Source organism: Pinus tabuliformis, chromosome 7 (genome assembly GCF_031772625.1).
Source record: "Pinus tabuliformis cultivar Carrire ecotype Pingquan chromosome 7, CPIR1, whole genome shotgun sequence".
Lineage (NCBI taxonomy): Eukaryota > Viridiplantae > Streptophyta > Pinopsida > Pinales > Pinaceae > Pinus > Pinus tabuliformis.
This window is the reverse complement of record NC_142293.1, coordinates 545,763,659-545,782,533: the sequence shown is the minus strand read 5'-3', so window position 1 is coordinate 545,782,533 and position 18,875 is coordinate 545,763,659. Positions and strand designations below refer to the sequence as shown.

At 35.0% G+C, this 18,875-nt stretch overlaps 1 protein-coding gene across 1 annotated transcript; it reads right to left on the bottom strand.

Annotated features, from left to right (window-relative positions):
* Positions 1 to 15,431: 15,431 nt before the first annotated feature.
* On the bottom strand, positions 15,432 to 18,567 carry LOC149248489 (peroxidase 12-like). The gene is made up of 4 exons (XM_089456054.1): positions 18,315 to 18,567; positions 17,669 to 17,863; positions 16,239 to 16,410; positions 15,432 to 16,125 (listed from the first exon to the last, which is right to left on the bottom strand). Exons 1-4 carry the CDS (start codon positions 18,546 to 18,548, stop codon positions 15,659 to 15,661), a joined length of 1,068 nt encoding a protein of 355 aa, XP_089312180.1. The 5' UTR covers positions 18,549 to 18,567; the 3' UTR covers positions 15,432 to 15,658.
* Between the last annotated feature and the right edge of the window lie 308 nt (positions 18,568 to 18,875).

Genomic DNA, 18,875 nt, shown 5'->3' with positions numbered 1-18,875 from the left:
TAGGAAGGTCATAATAGTCTTTATGTCTTCTATATATATTGGTGAGAGGTTAGGTAGATGTATGAGATTGTTGGTCTATTAGTAGGGTTGATGTCTCCGGTTCTCTTTCCTCTATTTGTTGGTTTTTATATTGAAGAATAGTAATTGGGTTCTGTTCTCTTCCTAGCCTTTCTAGATTTGAGGTTCTCTATTTGTTAGATAGAGAAAGTATTAGGAGTTGAGTTTGATTTAGTTTCTATAAAGGAGATAGATAGTCACTTGATTCTATTTATAGTAGTGAGTCTAGGCTCCCAACTTTCTTTCTTCTTTAGTCATTAGTTAGGAAGGTTGAATAAGAAATAAATAAGAATATAGCTTGAGTATTCATTCCTTAATATAGTTCTCTCATTCTTTCTAGATATTTGAAAGTCTTCTTGAGAAGGTTTGTAGAGTTTCTATAGTTAGGAGTGAAGAAGAACTCTGACTAGTTTCTATAGTGAGGAAATAGAAAGACGTTCAATAAGTTTATGAGATCTATAGTATACTTAGGTATAGAGAAAGGATTAGGAACTCGTCAGTGAAGCAAGAGACTCTTGAATAACTAGTAAATATGCTTGGGTAGAAAGACTCCTAGGAACTAGTATGTAGCTTATGTAGAGAGAGTTAGGAAATGTAGAGTTGGTTGTTTTGAGCAGCAATACGGGCTTTCAAAATCTGTAGACTAGGTTGTGTTGGTCATAGAAGCCTACAAGACCTTCAGAGACCATGTGCCTTATCCTCCTGAGAGTTGTTTAGTCTCATTGGAGATATTTCTGAGAGATGCCTGCGAGTTTAGAGAAAGTATGCTTGAGTTAATAGAATGTATATTGAAGTAAGATTGAAAGAAGTTTCAACTTCAATGGAAAGAAATCACCGATTGAACCATGGCCTGTGGCAGCAGGACTTGAAACCCATCTCCTATGCACACCCTATATTGGATTTATCAAAGCAGTCCTCTTTCCTCTAACAGGTTTCTATATTGCGGAAGAGTAATAAATGAGATAGATAGGCCCTTGATTCTATTTATAGTAGTGAGTCTAGGCTCCCAGCTTTCTTTCTTCTTTAGTCATTAGTTAGGAAGGTTGAATAAGAAATAAATAAAAATATAGCTTGAGTATTGATTCCTTAATATAGATTCTCTTGAGTATTGATTCCTTAATATAGATTCTCTCATTCTTTCTAGATATTTGAAAGTCTTCTTGAGAAGGTTTGTAGAGTTCCTATAGTTAAGATTGAAGAAGAACTCTGACTGGTTTCTGTAGTGAGGAAATAGAAAGTCTTTAAATAAGTGTATGAGATCTATAGTATACTTAGGTAGAGACAAAGGATTAGGAACTAGTCAGTGAAGTAAGAGACTCTTGAATAACTAGTAAATATGCTTGGGTAGAAAGACTCCTAGGAACTAGTATGTAGCTTATGTAGAGAGAGTTAGGAAATGTAGAGTTGGTTGTTCTGAGCAGCAATATGGGCATTCAAAATCTGTATACCGGGTTGTGTTGGTCATAGAAGCCTACAAGACCTTCAAAGACCGTGTGCCTTATCCTCCTGAGAGTTGTTTAGTCTCAGTGGAGATATTTCTGAGAGATGCTTGTGAGTTTAGAGAAAGCATTCTTGAGTTAATAGAATGTATATTGAAGTAAGATTGAAATAAGTTTCAACTTCACTAGAAAGAAATCACCGATTGAACCATGGCCTATGGCAGCATGACCTGAAACCCATCTCCTATGCGCACCCTATATTGGATTTATCAAAGCAGTTCTCTTTCCTCTATTTGTTGGTTTCTATATTGAAGAAGAGTAATAAAGGAGATAGATAGGCACTTGATTCTATTTATAGTAGTGATTCTAGGCTCCCGGCTTTCTTTCTTCTTTAGTCATTAGTTAGGAAGGTTGAAAAAGAAATAAATAAGAATATAGCTTGAATATTCATTCCTTAATATAGATTCTCTCATTCTTTCTCATTATGTAGACATAGATGGAATAGAATAGAAACATTATGTAGAGATAGATGGAATGGAAGAGAAATAAGGTCGTCTCTAAAGTAAAGCAAGGTCACGACAACCTTCTCTCTTTTATTGCTAGAGATATTAATTAGGGACTCCTTGTTCAAGTAAGTAGGAATTAGTATGCAACTATTTCTCAAAGTGATTAGATAGGTTCTCTTTCAGTAGTAGGAAGGTCATAATAGTCTTTATGTCTTCTATGTATATTGGTGAGAGGTTAGATAGATGTATGAGATTTTTGATCTATTAGTAGGGTTGATGGGGTCAGGACATCATTATCTCTTTTATTACTAGAGATAGTAATTAGGGACTCTTTGTTCAAGTAAGTAGGAATTAGTATGGAACTATTTCTCTTTCTTAGTATCACGTTTAAATATTATATTAGTTTGTAAGTCTGTTATTTGTAGGTGTAATAGGAGGTTTAGATATTAGTATATTGTTACTAAGGATTCTTCAACATGGAAAAATGGATAAGTAACTGGGATCTATATCCTCTCTATTCTTCTTTAAAGTGATTAGATAAGTTCTCTTTTAGTAGTAGGAAGGTCATAATAGTCTTTATGTCTTCTATATATATTGGTGAGAGGTTAGGTAGATGTATGAGATTTTTGGTCTATTAGTAGGGTTGATGTCTCCGGTTCTCTTTCCTCTATTTGTTGGTTTTTATATTGAAGAAGAGTAATTGGGTTATGTTCTCTTCCTAGCCTTTCTAGAATTGAGGTTCTCTATTTGTTAGATAGAGAAAGTATTAGGAGTTGAGTTTGATTTAGTTTCTATAAAGGAGATAGATATTCACTTGATTCTATTTATAGTAGTGAGTCTAGGCTCCCGACTTTCTTTCTTCTTTAGTCATTAGTTAGGAAGGTTGAATAAGAAATAAATAAGAATATAGCTTGAGTATTCATTCCTTAATATAGATTCTCATTCTTTCTAGATATTTGAAAGTCTTCTTGAGAAGGTTTGCAGAGTTTCTATAGTTAGGAGTGAAGAATAACTCTGACTAGTTTCTATAGTGAGGAAATAGAAAGTATTTGAATAAGTGTATGAGATCTATAGTATACTCAGGTATAGAGAAAGGATTAGGAAATAGTTAGTGAAGCAAGAGACTCTTGAATAACTAGTAAATATGCTTGGGTAGAAAGACTCCTAGGAACTAGTATGTAGCTTATGTAGAGAGAGTTAGGAAATGTAGAGTTGGTTGTTTTGAGCAGCAATACGGGCTTTCAAAATCTGTAGACTGGGTTGTGTTGGTCATAGAAGCCTACAAGACCTTCAGAGACCATGTGCCTTATCCTCCTGAGAGTTGTTTAGTCTCAGTGGAGATATTTCTGAGAGATGCCTGTGAGTTTAGAGAAAGTATGCTTGAGTTAATAGAATGTATATTGAAGTAAGATTGAAAGAAGTTTCAACTTCAATGGAAAGAAATCACCGATTGAATCATGGCCTGTGGCAGCAAGACTTGAAACCCATCTCCTATGCACACCCTATATTGGATTTATCAAAGCAGTCCTATTTCCTCTATTTGTTGGTTTCTATATTGCGGAAGAGTAATAAATGAGATAGATAGGCCCTTGATTCTATTTATAGTAGTGAGTCTAGGCTCCCGGCTTTCTTTCTTCTTTAGTCATTAGTTAGGAAGGTTGAATAAGAAATAAATAAGAATATAGCTTGAGTATTGATTCCTTAATATAGATTCTCTCATTCTTTCTAGATATTTGAAAGTCTTCTTGAGAAGGTTTGTAGAGTTTCTATAGTTAGGATTGAAGAAGAACTCTAACTAGTTTCTATAGTGAGGAAATAGAAAGTCTTTGAATAAGTGTATGAGATCTATAGTATACTTAGGTAGAGAGAAAGGATTAGGAACTAGTCAGTGAAGTAAGAGACTCTTGAATAACTAGTAAATATGCTTGGGTAGAAAGATTCCTAGGAACTAGTATGTAGCTTATGTAGAGAGAGTTAGGAAATGTAGAGTTGGTTGTTTTTGAGCAGCAATACAGGCTTTCAAAATCTGTATACCAGGTTGTGTTGGTCATAGAAGCCTACAAGACCTTCAGATACTATGTGCCTTATCCTCCTGAGAGTTGTTTAGTCTCAGTGGAGATATTTTTGAGAGATGCCTGTGAGTTTAGAGAAAGTATGCTTGAGTTAATAGAATGTATATTGAAGTAAGATTGAAAGAAGTTTCAACTTCACTAGAAAGAAATCATCGATTGAACCATGGCCTGTGGTAGGACCTGAAACCCATCTCCTATGCACACCCTATATTGGATTTATCAAAGCAGTTCTCTTTCCTCTATTTGTTGGTTTCTATATTGAAGGAGAGTAATAAAGGAGATAGGTAGGCACTTGATTCTATTTATAGTAGTGAGTCTAGGCTCCCAGCTTTCTTTCTTCTTTAGTCATTAGTTAGGAAGGTTGAATAAGAAATAAATAAGAATATATCTTGAGTATTCATTCCTTAATATAGATTCTCTCATTCTTTCTCATTATGTAGACATTGATGGAATGGAAGAGAAACATTATGTAGAGACAGATGGAATGGAAGAGAAATAAGGTCGTGTCTAAAGTAAAGCAGGGTCAGGACAACCTTATCTCTTTTATTGCTAGAGATAGTAATTAGGGACTCCTTGTTCAAGTAAGTAGGAATTAGTATGGAACTATTTCTCAAAGTTATTAGATAGGTTCTCTTTCAGTAGTAGGAAGGTCATAATAGTCCTTATGTCTTCTATATATATTGGTGAGAGGTTAGATAGATGTATGAGATTGTTGGTCTATTAGTAGGGTTGATGGGGTCAAGACAACCTTATCACTTTTATTGATAGAGATAGTAATTAGGGACTCTTTGTTCAAGTAAGTAGGAATTAGTATGGAACTATTTCTCTTTCTTATTATTCCTCTTCAATGTTATATTAGTTTCTAAGTCTGCCATTTGTAGGTCTAATAGGAGGTTTAGATATTGGTAGATTGTTACTAAGTATTTTCCAACATGGAAAAATGGATAAGTGACTGGGATCTATATCCTCTCTATTCTTCCTTAAAGTGATTAGATTAGTTCTCTTTCAGTAGTAGGAAGGTCATAATAGTCTTTATGTCTTCTATATATATTGGTGAGAGGTTAGCTAGATTTATGAGATTGTTGGTCTATTAGCAGGGCTGATGTCTCTGGTTCTCTTTCCTCTATTTGTTGGTTTCCATATTGAAGAAGAGTAATTGGGTTATGTTATCTTCTTAGCCTTTCTAGATTTGAGGTTCTCTATTTGTTAGATAAAGAAAGTATTAGGAGTTGAGTTTGATTTAGTTTCTATAAAGGAGATAGATAGGCACTTGATTCTATTTATAGTAGTGAGTCTAGGCTCCCGACTTTATTTCTTCTTTAGCCATTAGATAGGAAGGTTGGATAAGAAATAAATAAGAATATAGCTTGAGTATTCATTCCTTAATACAGATTCTCTCATTCTTTCTAGATATTTGAAAGTATTCTTGAGAAGGTTTGTAGAGTTTCTATAGTTAGGAGTGAAGAAGAACTCTGACTAGTTTCTATAGTGAGGAAATAGAAAGTCTTTGAATAAGTGTATGAGATCTATAGTATACATAGGTATAGAGAAAGGATTAGGAACTAGTCAGTGAAGTAAGAGACTCTTGAATAACTAGTAAATATGCTTGGGTAGAAAAACTCCTAGGAACTAGTATGTAGCTTATCTAGAGAGAGTTAGGAAATGTAAAATTGGTTGTTTTGAGCAGCAATACGGGCTTTCAAAATCTGTAGACCAGGTTTTGTTGGTCATAGAAGCCTACAAGACCTTATAGACCATGTGCCTTATCCTCTTGAGAGTTGTTTAGTCTCAGTGGAGATATTTCTAAGAGATGCCTATGAGTTTAGAGAAAGTATGCTTGAGTTAATAGAATGTATATTGAAGTAAGATTGAAAGAAGTTTCAACTTCACTAGAAATAAATCACCGATTGAACCATGGCCTGTGGTAGCAGGACCTGAAACCCATCTCCTATGTGCACCCTATATTGGATTTATCAAAGCAGTTATCTTTCCTATATTTGTCGGTTTCTATATTGAAGAAGAGTAATAAAGGAGATAGATAGACACTTGATGAAGCGGTGGTGGCAGTCGTACATGCAACGCTCTCGGTTATCTATTATACGATGGTTTTCCATTATACTAAATATATTTTGATTAACATAAAATGCTTGAGATTTAATGATGGCATTAGTTTGAAGCTAAATTTGCAGATGTGAAGTGAAAATATGATATAACTTATGCTTTCCGCCTCCCTGCCTCGGGAAGAGGCCAAATAAGACCATGAAATGGAATACTGTTAAATTTTTTTGGATATTCGCGATAGGAGGTGGTTATTCATCATGGTAATAAGCTTAAATAAATGCTAAAAGTGAACAAATCGATTACTATAGTCCCATGCCATTGCTAGATGGCACGGACTAATAATATGGTATGATTTTGAATCAAAGCCTTTTAAAATGTCTGAAAATAATCAGTTTTCAATTTGTCAATGAGCCATAAATGTATAGCAAGTGTATATGCAAGTGGTTGGATTATTAACCTGCCAAAATCCAACAACAGACATATACAACATGAGGATATTTAAAGCCCATAAACAAACAAATAATTTGTTGCCTTTTAAAGTATCTCAAGATATTACTCACGCCACATCTATATGATAATGTTTAATAGTACGGTCTTTGGAGGACCGTCGTATTATTTTGAATCAACGAAAGATCTTTACATCACATATTGCAGGGTATCAATGATGAATTTGATGACTATGGCATAAATGATCTCAATTTTTTTATAGAATAAAATACCTTGAAATTTGGTGAGGCCCACCAGGTCAATATTAACAATGTGTCACTTGGCATGGCTATGGTATCACTGGCTTCAATATTTTTTATAATAGAATCAAATATTTTATGATTTTAAGATTGTAGGAATAATGCCAATTCGACATTATACAAATGCATGGTGGGCAGCTTGATGTATTTGACCACCAATAGGCCTAATATAATGTTTGCAGTAAGCCTCATGTCAAGGTTCATGGAGACACCCAAAGAGACACATTGGCAAGCAACCAAAAGGATTCTAAGGTATGTCAATGGGACAAAGGAGTATGGTATTTTGTATACTGCAACAAATGATTTTAGGTTGGTTAGTTACAGTGACAGTGACTGGGCAGGAAGTGTTGATGATAGAAATAACACGTCAGGATATGTTTTTCATTTGGGTTCTAGAGCCATTTCATGGGCCTCAAAGAAGCAACTAATAGTGTCATTGTCAACAACATAAGCTGAATATGTCGTCGCAACAGCAGCAATGTGTCAAGTTGTTTGGATGAGAAGAATGTTGAGGGATTTATGCCACGATCAAGAGGGAACAACAACTATTTTCTGCGATAACACTTCCGCAATTACACTATCAAGGAATTTTGTTTTTCACAAGAGGACCAAACACATTGACACTAAATATCATTTTATTAGAGAGTTGACTAATAATGGTTTAATTGTGTTGCAACACTGCAAGTCGCAAGAACAGTTTGCTAACATTTTCACAAAGCTATTGGCATGTGAGAATTTTGTTTATCTCAGAGACTATTTGGGAATTGTCAATGGCGACAGTTGTGCTTAAGGGGGAGCATTGGAAAATTAATTCCAACCATCGCGTTAAACACATTGACAACAACCATACTTGCCCACTTGATTTTTGCAGGTTGCGGATTTTGTTTGCAGGTTGAAGGACAAAAGTTCTGAGTAGGAGTACGAGTTCTCCATTCCGCAGCACATTAGACCATTCTGTAACACAGATAAAGTATTTAAGAAGGAATGTGTATTTAATGAAGGGTTGGTAAATATGTATGGTCAAACATTTATTGCACAACTCTTACTTTTCAAGTTCAAAAAATCATTCATTTTGTACAAACGCACATACAATGTCTTAATATTTTTCTTTGTCGTGCATTAATAAGTCAAAGATATATGTTTAGATAAATATGATTGTAAAAGTCTTTTTCATAGCAGAGAGAGAGAGAGAATCAGTGTAAGTGTGAGAGGTAGAGAGGAGAAAATCGTTGAGAAAATTTTGAAGGCGCGTGAAAGTTTTACTGTGTTACTCGGCAACCCCTCGTGAACTGTAAATCTGCATAAAAAAAAATTTACGCGTGAAAGAGGCGCAATTTCCGTATATATGTATTTCATGAATTAAAAATATAATCCAAAATCTTATTGTGTTGCTCCAAACTCGAATTAAATTTCTGTGGTTTTTAAACCTATGTCCAATTGCGATTTGAACTCCACAATTGATTTGTCGAGAAAAACTCCTCTCCTCTACCTCTACCTCCCAGAAATTTCTTTCAAGTGGTATCACACCTCTTGCAATTTTTTAACAAACATACTTGACAATACTTGGGCCACTCCTTACCTACAATTTGATATAAAAGCAGAGAAAAAGATAAATCTATCTCACAATCTTCCATTTATCATAAAAACAAATAAATATATAAAATGAAAACCAAGACATTTATAACTATTTTTTATAATTATCAACCTTCAAAATATTTAATGATAATTCATTTTCTACAATTATCAATTACTTTCAAACAACTTTAATAGCACATTTATAAAATTATTTCCATCCATTAGTTTGTTGGAGTACCATTATTCAAACCATTTGTTAATAATTCATTTCTACTACTATCTATCAATTGCTTAGAGACGACTTTAATAATACACTCGTACAATCATGTCTTATCAATTTCTTTCTATGCAATGTTATATTAATTTCAAAGCAACCCGAAATTTTCTGTGAGTTTACTTTAAAAAAATTATTGAAATACCTCTACTAAGCATATCACATGACTGTACTTGCGCTATAATTGCGTGGTTTACATCTGTTTGCCATTTAAATCTATAAATTTCGTGGCCTTATAATGGTACATGCAGCATCGATGCGCTTTCCCTTGGGTTTCTTAAACCGTGCAAAATGATCGGGAAGTTTATGTTAGTGAGATACCTTTATTAATCATCATGCCAGATTTTTCAAACACGTCCATGTTATCATCAGACTCGCACAAACAAAATTAATTTCGAGTTTTGCATTTATTGCTGTCTTTATACAAGGACGTCAAGAATTGCTGCTATTTTCATTGGTTGCACCGTAGTTACCAAATTTCGGCGTATTGGCAAAATTTTTTTCGCTGATTCGGTTCGGTACGATTAAAAATTGGACCAAATCAAATTCGGTACGGTGCATGAAGTGTTTTTCCATCGCTTGAGCAATGGCAGAAAGAGGAAAATCAGCTGATGGTAAGAAATCTGTTTCTGAGAGCTCTTCAGTGCCCGTGGGGCGTATTGCCAAAATATCTCGCCGCGGAAGTGCTCGAGTTGGCTGGAAATGCTGCAAGAGATAATAAGAAGACGAAGATTGTTCCACGCCTTAGTCTGTCGGCAGTTAGAAACGAGCGTTTAGCGATGCCAATGGTGGTGTGTAAGGCAGGTAGCCGAAGGCTTGAGTTTGAAATCCACTCGAGTTGGAAAACTAACATGGTATTTTGAGGGAGTTGTGATGGGAAAAATTAATTAAAGAAAAGAAATAATATATTGGAACACTTGTAGTTTGTAAATTCTAAAAAAAAGAAATAAAAAAATGGTGATTTTTATATTAAAAATTTTTATAAAATAATGAATTGCAATATAAAAAATATAAAAAGCAATAACTTTTTTTTTTTAAGAAAAGCTATAAAGGGCGGAATCTCTTTTAAAAGGTCGTGGTCTTCTATTGACCGTACAAAACTTGATTCTTAAAATGAATTTGGTGAAGGGTATTTAACCTTTTCTAAATACCTACTTGCCTAATACACACTAAAAGTCATCTATCACTTGACTTCACTCAACACTCAATCATCCAATCGCTCAATTAATTGACTCTCTATTTTTAGCTAACTCCACATGCTGGAGTAATTACAATTTCTAACACTTCCCCTTAATTACGACCGTATGACTCAACATGACTTAACTATCACACAAACATGCATGTTGGTCTATGTCTCACTTAGGTTTACAATGACTCAAGAATTTTACAATTTTGCATTTTCTGTTTACAATGACTCAAGAATTTTACAATTTTGCATTTTCTTTTTCTCTGCTTCCAGATTCTATATCCTCGAAATTGCTTCAATGCATTCATCTTTGTCTTCAGAAAAATCCATATCATTCTTTTCACTTTCATCATCAGGTACTGCTATTTTTTTCTGTAATTTGCATACTCAAGATCATTATTCACCATTTCATTCAATTCTATTATTCCAGCTCTTGCTTTAAGAATCACATCAATTTGTTTTACTAGTTTTTGAATCCATTCTTCAATGAGCTTCAAATCTGCATCAAATTTATTAACAACCTTGCTTTCAACTTCTGCTCCCATGCTATTTTGAACACGAGCTTATTCAAAAACAATGTTAAAAACATTTTTAATATGACTCTCTTCAGTGAGAGCTTCGTGCTCTACATATGTTTTCTTTTCAACTGCATGGAGGTTGCCTTCCACTGCTATGATGTTAGTGGATATTTTCATCAAAAATTCTTTAATCACATTCACCCATTCTTGATCATCCACTGCTGCTAGATGACATATTGTTTCATGAGCAGTTCCAACTACTTCATATCTTGTTGCTACAATGGCAGCTTCAACTTTCAACGTTTCATCAAACATTGCACTTACCATATTGTCACAATCAATCCCTATTTCAAAAAAGAAACCACACATATCATAAACATAATGTTCATTCACACTATGGTTGGATATCTGAGCATGCATATGCTCATTGTTGATTTCATTGACAATTTCAACTTCACCAAATCTATCAGCTACAGTTGGATTCATCAATTCACATATAACTTTGCAGTCATCATCCACATGTGTCTCATCAGAGTGGGATTCACCATCATCTGTATCATCCACATTACAGTGGAATCCTTGAGTATTTATTTAATCTTGCTCTATTTCACATACAGAGAATACTACTCTCTATGCAATCATTGTTCCATCTTTTTCATCCATATGCATGCTTGCATAATGGGTTTCAATTTTATGGTCTTGACAACCATCATCCACTTTTGAGTGGTGTTCTCGAAACTATGTTGTCCCCTCAGAGTCTTGCTAATATACTCTCAGGTTTGCAGCTAAATTTTTTGCTTGTGACATCACCTGTTGTTGCATGCCACTCCCCCTTGCGCTAGATTCTTCTTCCAGGAACTTCCATGCTTCTTTGGAAGTTGCAGCCTTTTCTACCTTGGAAAAACACTTCTCACCCAATCTGTGTTTTATAATATTTGTTGAAAATAGCAACAAGAAATGCTAAATATAGAAATGCTAAAAATAACATTGCTATAAATAGGATTTTGGGATACATTCCAATTTTAGTTAGTCCATGAACTAAAATTGAGAATTAAATTTCGAATTTGATATTTGCAGTTGTTTGAAAAATAATGAATTAATTCATCTTGAGTTAATTAGTTGGAGAAAATCAAACATAAAGTCTATGTGAAGACATGCAACATTTATCCCTTTGATTGAGGAAGTTATCCCTTAATTAAAGGAGATCAGGATGAGTTGTACTTAGTTAGCTCAGTTAACTGAGTTAAGTCCATTTAGATTAGTTCCAACAGTTTGTGGAACTGATTGTGAGTTCAATTAGTTGGTACATGCATGCATGCAACTAGTGTACTTCAGATAACTGAATATTCTCTTGTAAATAACTCATGCATGTCAGTTCAGTCAGAGACCCAATTGAGATCAGAGGAAGGGAAAGTCTACTATCAGTTGTAGGAATATTCCCATGAGGATATCTCTTGCATGTAGAAGGAATTCATTCCTTGGAGATTGCCCAGTTTAGTTTGAGGACAGAGTTGTGTGAGAGGTGAATTCACACAGGTGGCATCCAGAGGATCCAGGAAAAACTACGCAATGAAATAGGGGGCTTGGAGGACTGAAGGAAGGCATATGTTGTGTCTATTCAGTCTATGAGCAGCATTGAGGGATTGTACTGAGAGGTAGATAGCTTGTGAGCTAAAGATTTGTGTAATCCGCATATATTTCCACTTGTATGATAATACAGAGATCGGGGTTTTTAGCTAAGGCTTTCCCCAGAGTATTCTTCTGTGTTCATGTGTGATTGATTTCTCATTCTCTGTTATATGTGTTCTATTTGACCTTGCTCAAAATTGATTAAGTTTCCGCAAGTTTGATTGTAGAAGTAGATTAAATATATTGCTTTAGATCATTGCATTATCACAGGAGAATTTCTACAAAATTCAATGCTAAAACATCGCATATTTCATGATATGGGTTATTAAAATCATACTCAATTAACTCTTTAGCTCGAATAAAAGTTAACATCTTGATAACCTAATGATCAAAATATTTACCTGTAAACAATGGAGATGGTAGCAAATCAAAGCTACACCAATCACCCTTGATTTCTTCTTTGTCTTTTGCTAGACTTCTCAATTCCTCGGTTGCAGCGTGAACCTCTCTAACCATGGCAATAATCTTTGCCTCTTCTTTTCGATTTCTTTTCCTCATATGCTTCAGTCGTGCTTTGCAACCCATGACTGCGATCTTTCCTATGTTTTATAGATTCTTTCTTGATTGCATGAGGCTATCTTCCATATCGCCCTCGAAAGAAAATATGATTTTCAATGTGCCCCATAAAGCACAAATTTCACCCAAAAACTGTTATGCTTGACAAAAAACCAAATAATTTTCTAGACAAACGAACTTTACAAAACCCTAAACTCTCTTGCCAATAAAAACCCCATAAAAATTTCTCCCTTCTAATAAAAAAAATCCCATTCTTTTTTTTAATTAAAAAAAACTTAAAAAAATAGTTTTCCCAAACCCTTTTTGAAAACTTTAATGAAAATCCTTAATAATATGCCTTTTTCATGAATATTAAAATCTTTCACCCTTGTCACAAGTTATTTTATAACTTTCAAACTTGCCCTCGAACTTTTGGTTGACTGGCCACCATATAATTTTCACAATGAAACCTTTGACTCTGCACGCGGACTTGTTTGCAAAGGTGACTACGGTGGCTAACTTGGCCCCAACTTTTGATCACGGCTCTGCCGGTGGTAGTTCTTCATGGTTTATGACCCTAGGACTGCGGTCCTCTGTTTTAAAAAAAATTGACAACTACGACTCGCTGCGGCCTCTCTCCACGGCACGCTCGCGATAGTGGTTGGCGGAAGTTGCGGCTGCTCACGCCTCCTCTACAGATAATAAAAAACTAATTTTCTCGCGACAGTGGTTGGCGGAAGTTGCAGTTGCTCACGCCTCCTCTACAGATAATAAAAAACTAATTTTCTGTGTAGACTACAACTGCACCTCTCCGATACACAGGGTTTTGAAATTAATTTTCTCTCAAGACTGCGGCTGCACCTTTCTCATATACAGGATTTTGAAATTTTGGCTTTTTCTCCACTCAGCGTGGATACCAATATGTTGGAAAGGTGGAGGGGACAAACCATGAATTCACACATAAAACTTGATACCAATTTGTTGGAAAGGTGGAGGAGAGAAACTATGAATTCACACATAAAATTTGAGCTGCTGCTTTTCTATTGATCACACAAAACTTGATTCTTACAATGAACCCGGTGAAGGGTATTTAACCTTTTCCAAAGAGCTACTTGCTTAAAATATCTTGACATGCATCCACATGCAACCACACACTAAAAAGTCCTCTATCACTTGACTTCACTCAACACTCAATCACTCTATTTTTAGCTAACTCCACATGCAAGGAGTAATTACAATTTCTAGCATCAAATTTGTTCGGGCAAATGATAACTTTGATGACATAGCCAGAAAGGGTGGAATGTCTCTTAAAAACCATTATCTAACTAACATCAAATTTACTTTGAAAATTATAGAATTTTAGTTATAATTAAAAAAAATATATATAATTTTTTTTTTTTAATGAATTAAAAATACAGTTATTAATTTTCAAAATTTTATGTTTTTCTAAATTTTTGATAATATTAAATTCATTTCTATTATTAAAAAAATATGATTAAAACTTAACCATCCTGAAAATTTTGACCTAACAGTTAACGCTTTTTAAAATGCCTGAAAATAATTAATCTATTAATAGGCCATAAATACTTAATGGGTGTATATATTGATTATTAAATTATTAATATGCCAAGATCCAACAGTGCAAATATACAATAAACAAACTAGTTATTTGTTACTTTTAAAATACTTAAAAGATCTTGCTCAGAGCACATCTATATCTATAGAATAAAGTTTAATAGTATGGTCTTTAGAGGACCGTAATATGATTTTGAATCAACGGAAGAGATTTACATCACATATCGCAGGGTAGCAAGGATGAATTTGATGACTGGCCTAAATGATCTCAATTCTTTTATAGAATAAAATACTTTGAAATTTGGTGACGCCTACCAGGTCAATATTAACCATGTGTCACTCGGCATGGCTATGGTACAGGTGGCTTCAATATATATTTTTATAGAGGATCAAATATTTTATGATTTTATTTGGCAATTTGGAGCAATTCCTTGGACGGTCAATAGTGGTTGGAATCTGGGTAAAATAAATTCAAATTTTTTTGTAGAGACAGTGTTTGAATTGTGTTTTTGATGGTGGAAATGGATTCAGCACCATCAAAAATGTCTAAGACACCTAAAATTTTGAAGTTTAACAACCATAACTTAGATTTACAAAAATTATTGCGAAATTTTCTCTAAATATCACTAGAATTTCCATAACTTTCCAAACAACTCCTCCGACTTGTTAGACTATGCCATTAATTTATGATTTGGAAAGTTAATATTATGACTGGGCAGGGCATCTACTCCTATCGCCTTTTCTTATTGAACCCGTGACCCTCCAGCAAGAAGTAAACGTTCATTAAGCTCATCTAAACTGTATCTTTATTTTTTGGTAGATTTTTATCGAAAGTTTGGTAGGAATTTTTTTAAATTATAAATTAAAATTATGTAATCTGGATAATTCAATAATCTAAAAGCTTTTTCAAAACAGTAAATCTATCATTGAAATATTAGTTTGTTTCCCAATTACTTAAGTTCAAGTCTAAGGCATATTATAATTAACCCATTAAAAACATTTAAACTAGTTGTATAAAATAACCATAACTATTTAATAAAAAAATAATAAATCTGTTAAAAATTACAATTTGACCAAAATTGAGATTAACATAGTTAGAGGAAACTATATAAACTGCTTCATCGTTTATTCTGTGTTAAATTTTGGAAATTTGTGAGGATGGCGAACTTTTTTTAGAAGGTAAAAAATAAAAATCTACCCATTGTAACGATACTCTCTTGGTGCAGACAATCCAAACGTTTAAAATGGCCCATTATAATCAGCAACTGCATTTAAACGGTTTCGTCGCCTCTACTTACAGCCCACATGACACCATCTGCCACAAATTCTGTGCAGCACCATCTGCCACAAATTCTGAATGTACAGAAAACATATCAGGAATTGCACATTTGCCAAAATGACAGAATTATTGACAGAAGAGTCAGCGCCACAACTTTATTACTACCGATGATTCTATTGCTAAACATCACACAATCATAGCATGAACAGGACGATGAGATTTCACTGGAATATCTATGATGGAGTATGATGATCCGGAGGTATTAGTATTGGGAACTGCGCAGTTTTTTCGAACTTCCCCCTCGTCTCCTGTGAGGACATCCAGCTGAACCATCTTAAGCATACTTAGTGCAAATTGTTCAAAGAAGTAGGTCTGGTTCACCGCAAAACCGTTAACAATCTGTTGCGTGCGGCTATCGTTGTAGAGATCCTCATCTGATGTAAAGAGACCTTCTCCGTTCTGCAGATCAACGTAATACTTTTCGTCGAATACATTTGGAGTGAGTATGTCTAGGTTTGTCGTGTTGACGGTGGAGTTTGTGGGACATATCTCGTCTAGCTCCTTTGCGAATGTAGCGTTGAGGGTGGGATCCTGCGTTGGATAGAGCCTCTCCACGAAGGCCGAGCAGTGACCAATACCGAAGGTGTGCGCACCTGAATTTCAACTTATACATTAAGCAGTTCCATCGGAATACAATGGAGAAATGTACTCAAGTTATAATTTGGTTTAAACTTTAAATCGTTGGCCTGAGCATTGAACAACTGACCTGACAGCGCCACAAGATCCGTGAAACTATCGAAACCCTTTTGAGTGAAGAGGGTCATCAACACAGTCACATTTGAAGTCGGACTTGGTAGACTGTCCACAGTGACGGTTTGACTAGCAAAGGTTAGGCTGTCTCTGCGGCCGAGTGGTACTAGAAATTCCGGTCCTCCTGCCTATTTGTGATAAATAAAAACACATGATTATGGTTAGCTCATACCGGCCTAACTCGAGTCAACCCACCTTTGCAGTAATTAAATATGGGTAGGGAGAAGAAACTACATTCCCAACCAATCAAGCTAGAAAACTTTAGACAGACACTATAGAGAGCAAATTGTATGAAACAAATTCAAGACATTTTAAGATATCCTGTCCACGTATAGAGCTTAGGCCACATCAGCTAAGCTTATGATTAAGCAAAAGTCCAGAAGCCCTTCTTAGTGGACCCCTACCCTTCTATCCTTTAACCTCAACGAACAGCTTTTGTAAAAATTCAACCCCGGTGAAAGGGAGAAAATTAAACCTGGGCGAAAGGGAAAAGATACCCTACTGCCAACCACGGCAACGAGCGCAGACGCCAAAATGAGATTGCATCAGAAAAATTAATCACATCATGGTACATCACCTTTCTTAGAATGTACTATTGCAGAAATTAAACCTTGGTTGGAAGGGAGAAGAAACTTTACTGGCAACCACTTTAGCTGGAACAAATATCTGAAATGATTGCATTTAAGAATATTAAAGAGATAATTATATGTACTCTATTATATATATATGTTAGTATTAATCAGCCTGCAACAAATTAATTATAGCCAATCATTAATTTAATTTCTTTATATTTTGTCCATTATTATTGTAATATATAAAAAAAATGTAAAATCCTGTTTATTCAATATCACTCTATTCTAATCCAACCCACCCAAAACTTAAGCGTTAATATTTATACATGCAGGTACTTTATATTTGCTCAACTTATATAATACATACTATGAATTTCTAGTTCCTGTTGTTGCAACGAACTATAATAATACTTCACCTCTCCCAGTTCAATAAAACAAATTGAAAGAGTACCTGGCTTTTCTGGGCACCATGATAGGTGAAAATAACCAGCCTGCAAATAAATGGGCCATAAATACCGCATTGAAAGAGTACCTGGTTTTTTTTGGGTATTATAATAGGTGAAAATAACCTGCCTTCAAATGGGTCATAAATACATGCAGTTGGGCCATAAATACATGGAGTTACATATACTTGCTTTTAGATTTTGACAAGTCAGTTATCTAACAAGTTGGTTAGGGTTGGGCCATAAATATATACATACTTTTAGATTTTGACAAGTCAGTTATCTAACAAGCTGGTTATTTGTTGCCGACCATGATCATCATTCAGTTTAGACATAAGAGGTTTAATGGTGTTTCGAGTTTAAATACGCACCACAAATACCGCGTAGGAAGCTGCTAAAGCCAAGATGTCGGCGCAAGAAACTACTCCGCTGCAGTTGGCTTCTACAGTTTCTTTGATTTCGTTGATGATCTCAAACGCCTCGGCTCTGAGTGTGAGATTTGGAGTAGCTTCCTGCTCGCTTGGGTCACTGGACGTTCCGTTTAGCAAGATTGAGCCGTCGCAACCCTGCCAAAAGATTAAGCACTGTAAATATGCATATGCTCTTAGAAGAAAAGAAGTGAATGATTTGAATGAATATTTTTACGCAGAGAAACCAGATCACTCAGTGAAAGTTCTGGGGAGAAAAATGTAGTTACAAAAACCAACATTAAACCCAAAAACATCTAAAATTTAAGTTCCTGGAATTTTACTCATCCACATAAAACAATCAAATACATTCACATATAGCTCTCAGATTATTACAATCATGAATATTGCCTTCACATTTATATAACTATGGAAATTTGCTACGGATCATGACCCTCATTCCTACTTCTAACTCTAATCCCAACTAATTAACTGAGACTAGTTCCAACTTCCTACTGATCTGCGGAACCATAATGTATGCTGAAAAAACTCGAAATTTGCAGAATGCTGATTCAATTAAACATTATTGGAATAAATAATTAGAGATCACCTGCACGAAGCAGTCGTGGAAAAGGAGTCTGAGCAACCCTGGTGCTTGAGTAATATTTTGTTCGAGCACCTCATCAAGAGTGGATTTCACTATTGACTCCAAGTTGGGGCAGCTGTCCTCGTAAAATGTCCATGAAAGCCCCTCCACTGGCGTCGGCAGATCACTTGCATGGACACCATGAACAAATGATACGAGAACAAAGAGAAAGATGGCAATAACGTATATGGATTCCATTTCACTCTACTGACAAAGAAACACCGTGATACTTCGATAAAAATGGGCTATGCTTTACAAGAACGCCATGGCTAATTTTTAAAGGCCACTAACCTAAATGGAGTCGCCTCCAATTTTGAACGACCGGTAAGAACGTGAAGGTTGCTCTGAATTTCAGTTAGGTCACGTTGTATTGTTTCGCAGGTTTACCTATTTTTATTTGGGTGGGAGTAAGCCCATAATTCGTACTTTTTATTCTCTTGCACCTTGCAATCTCTCCACTGAAAAGGGACTAGGATGGTTTACATCCCTTTTCCTTTTTAACACCGTGGTTCACATGCCAAATCG

Bases quoted from the DNA above. Each gene is read 5' to 3' on its own strand.
- LOC149248489 (XM_089456054.1), bottom strand. From the start codon at position 18,548: ATGGAATCCATATACGTTATTGCCATCTTTCTCTTTGTTCTCGTATCA. The intron at 17,864-18,314 runs GTGATCTCTAAT...ATCTTTTGGCAG, and splicing joins TCCACGACTGCTTCGTGCAG to GGTTGCGACGGCTCAATCTT. The intron at 16,126-16,238 runs GTCAGTTGTTCA...GTTGAAATTCAG, and splicing joins GGATCTTGTGGCGCTGTCAG to GTGCGCACACCTTCGGTATT.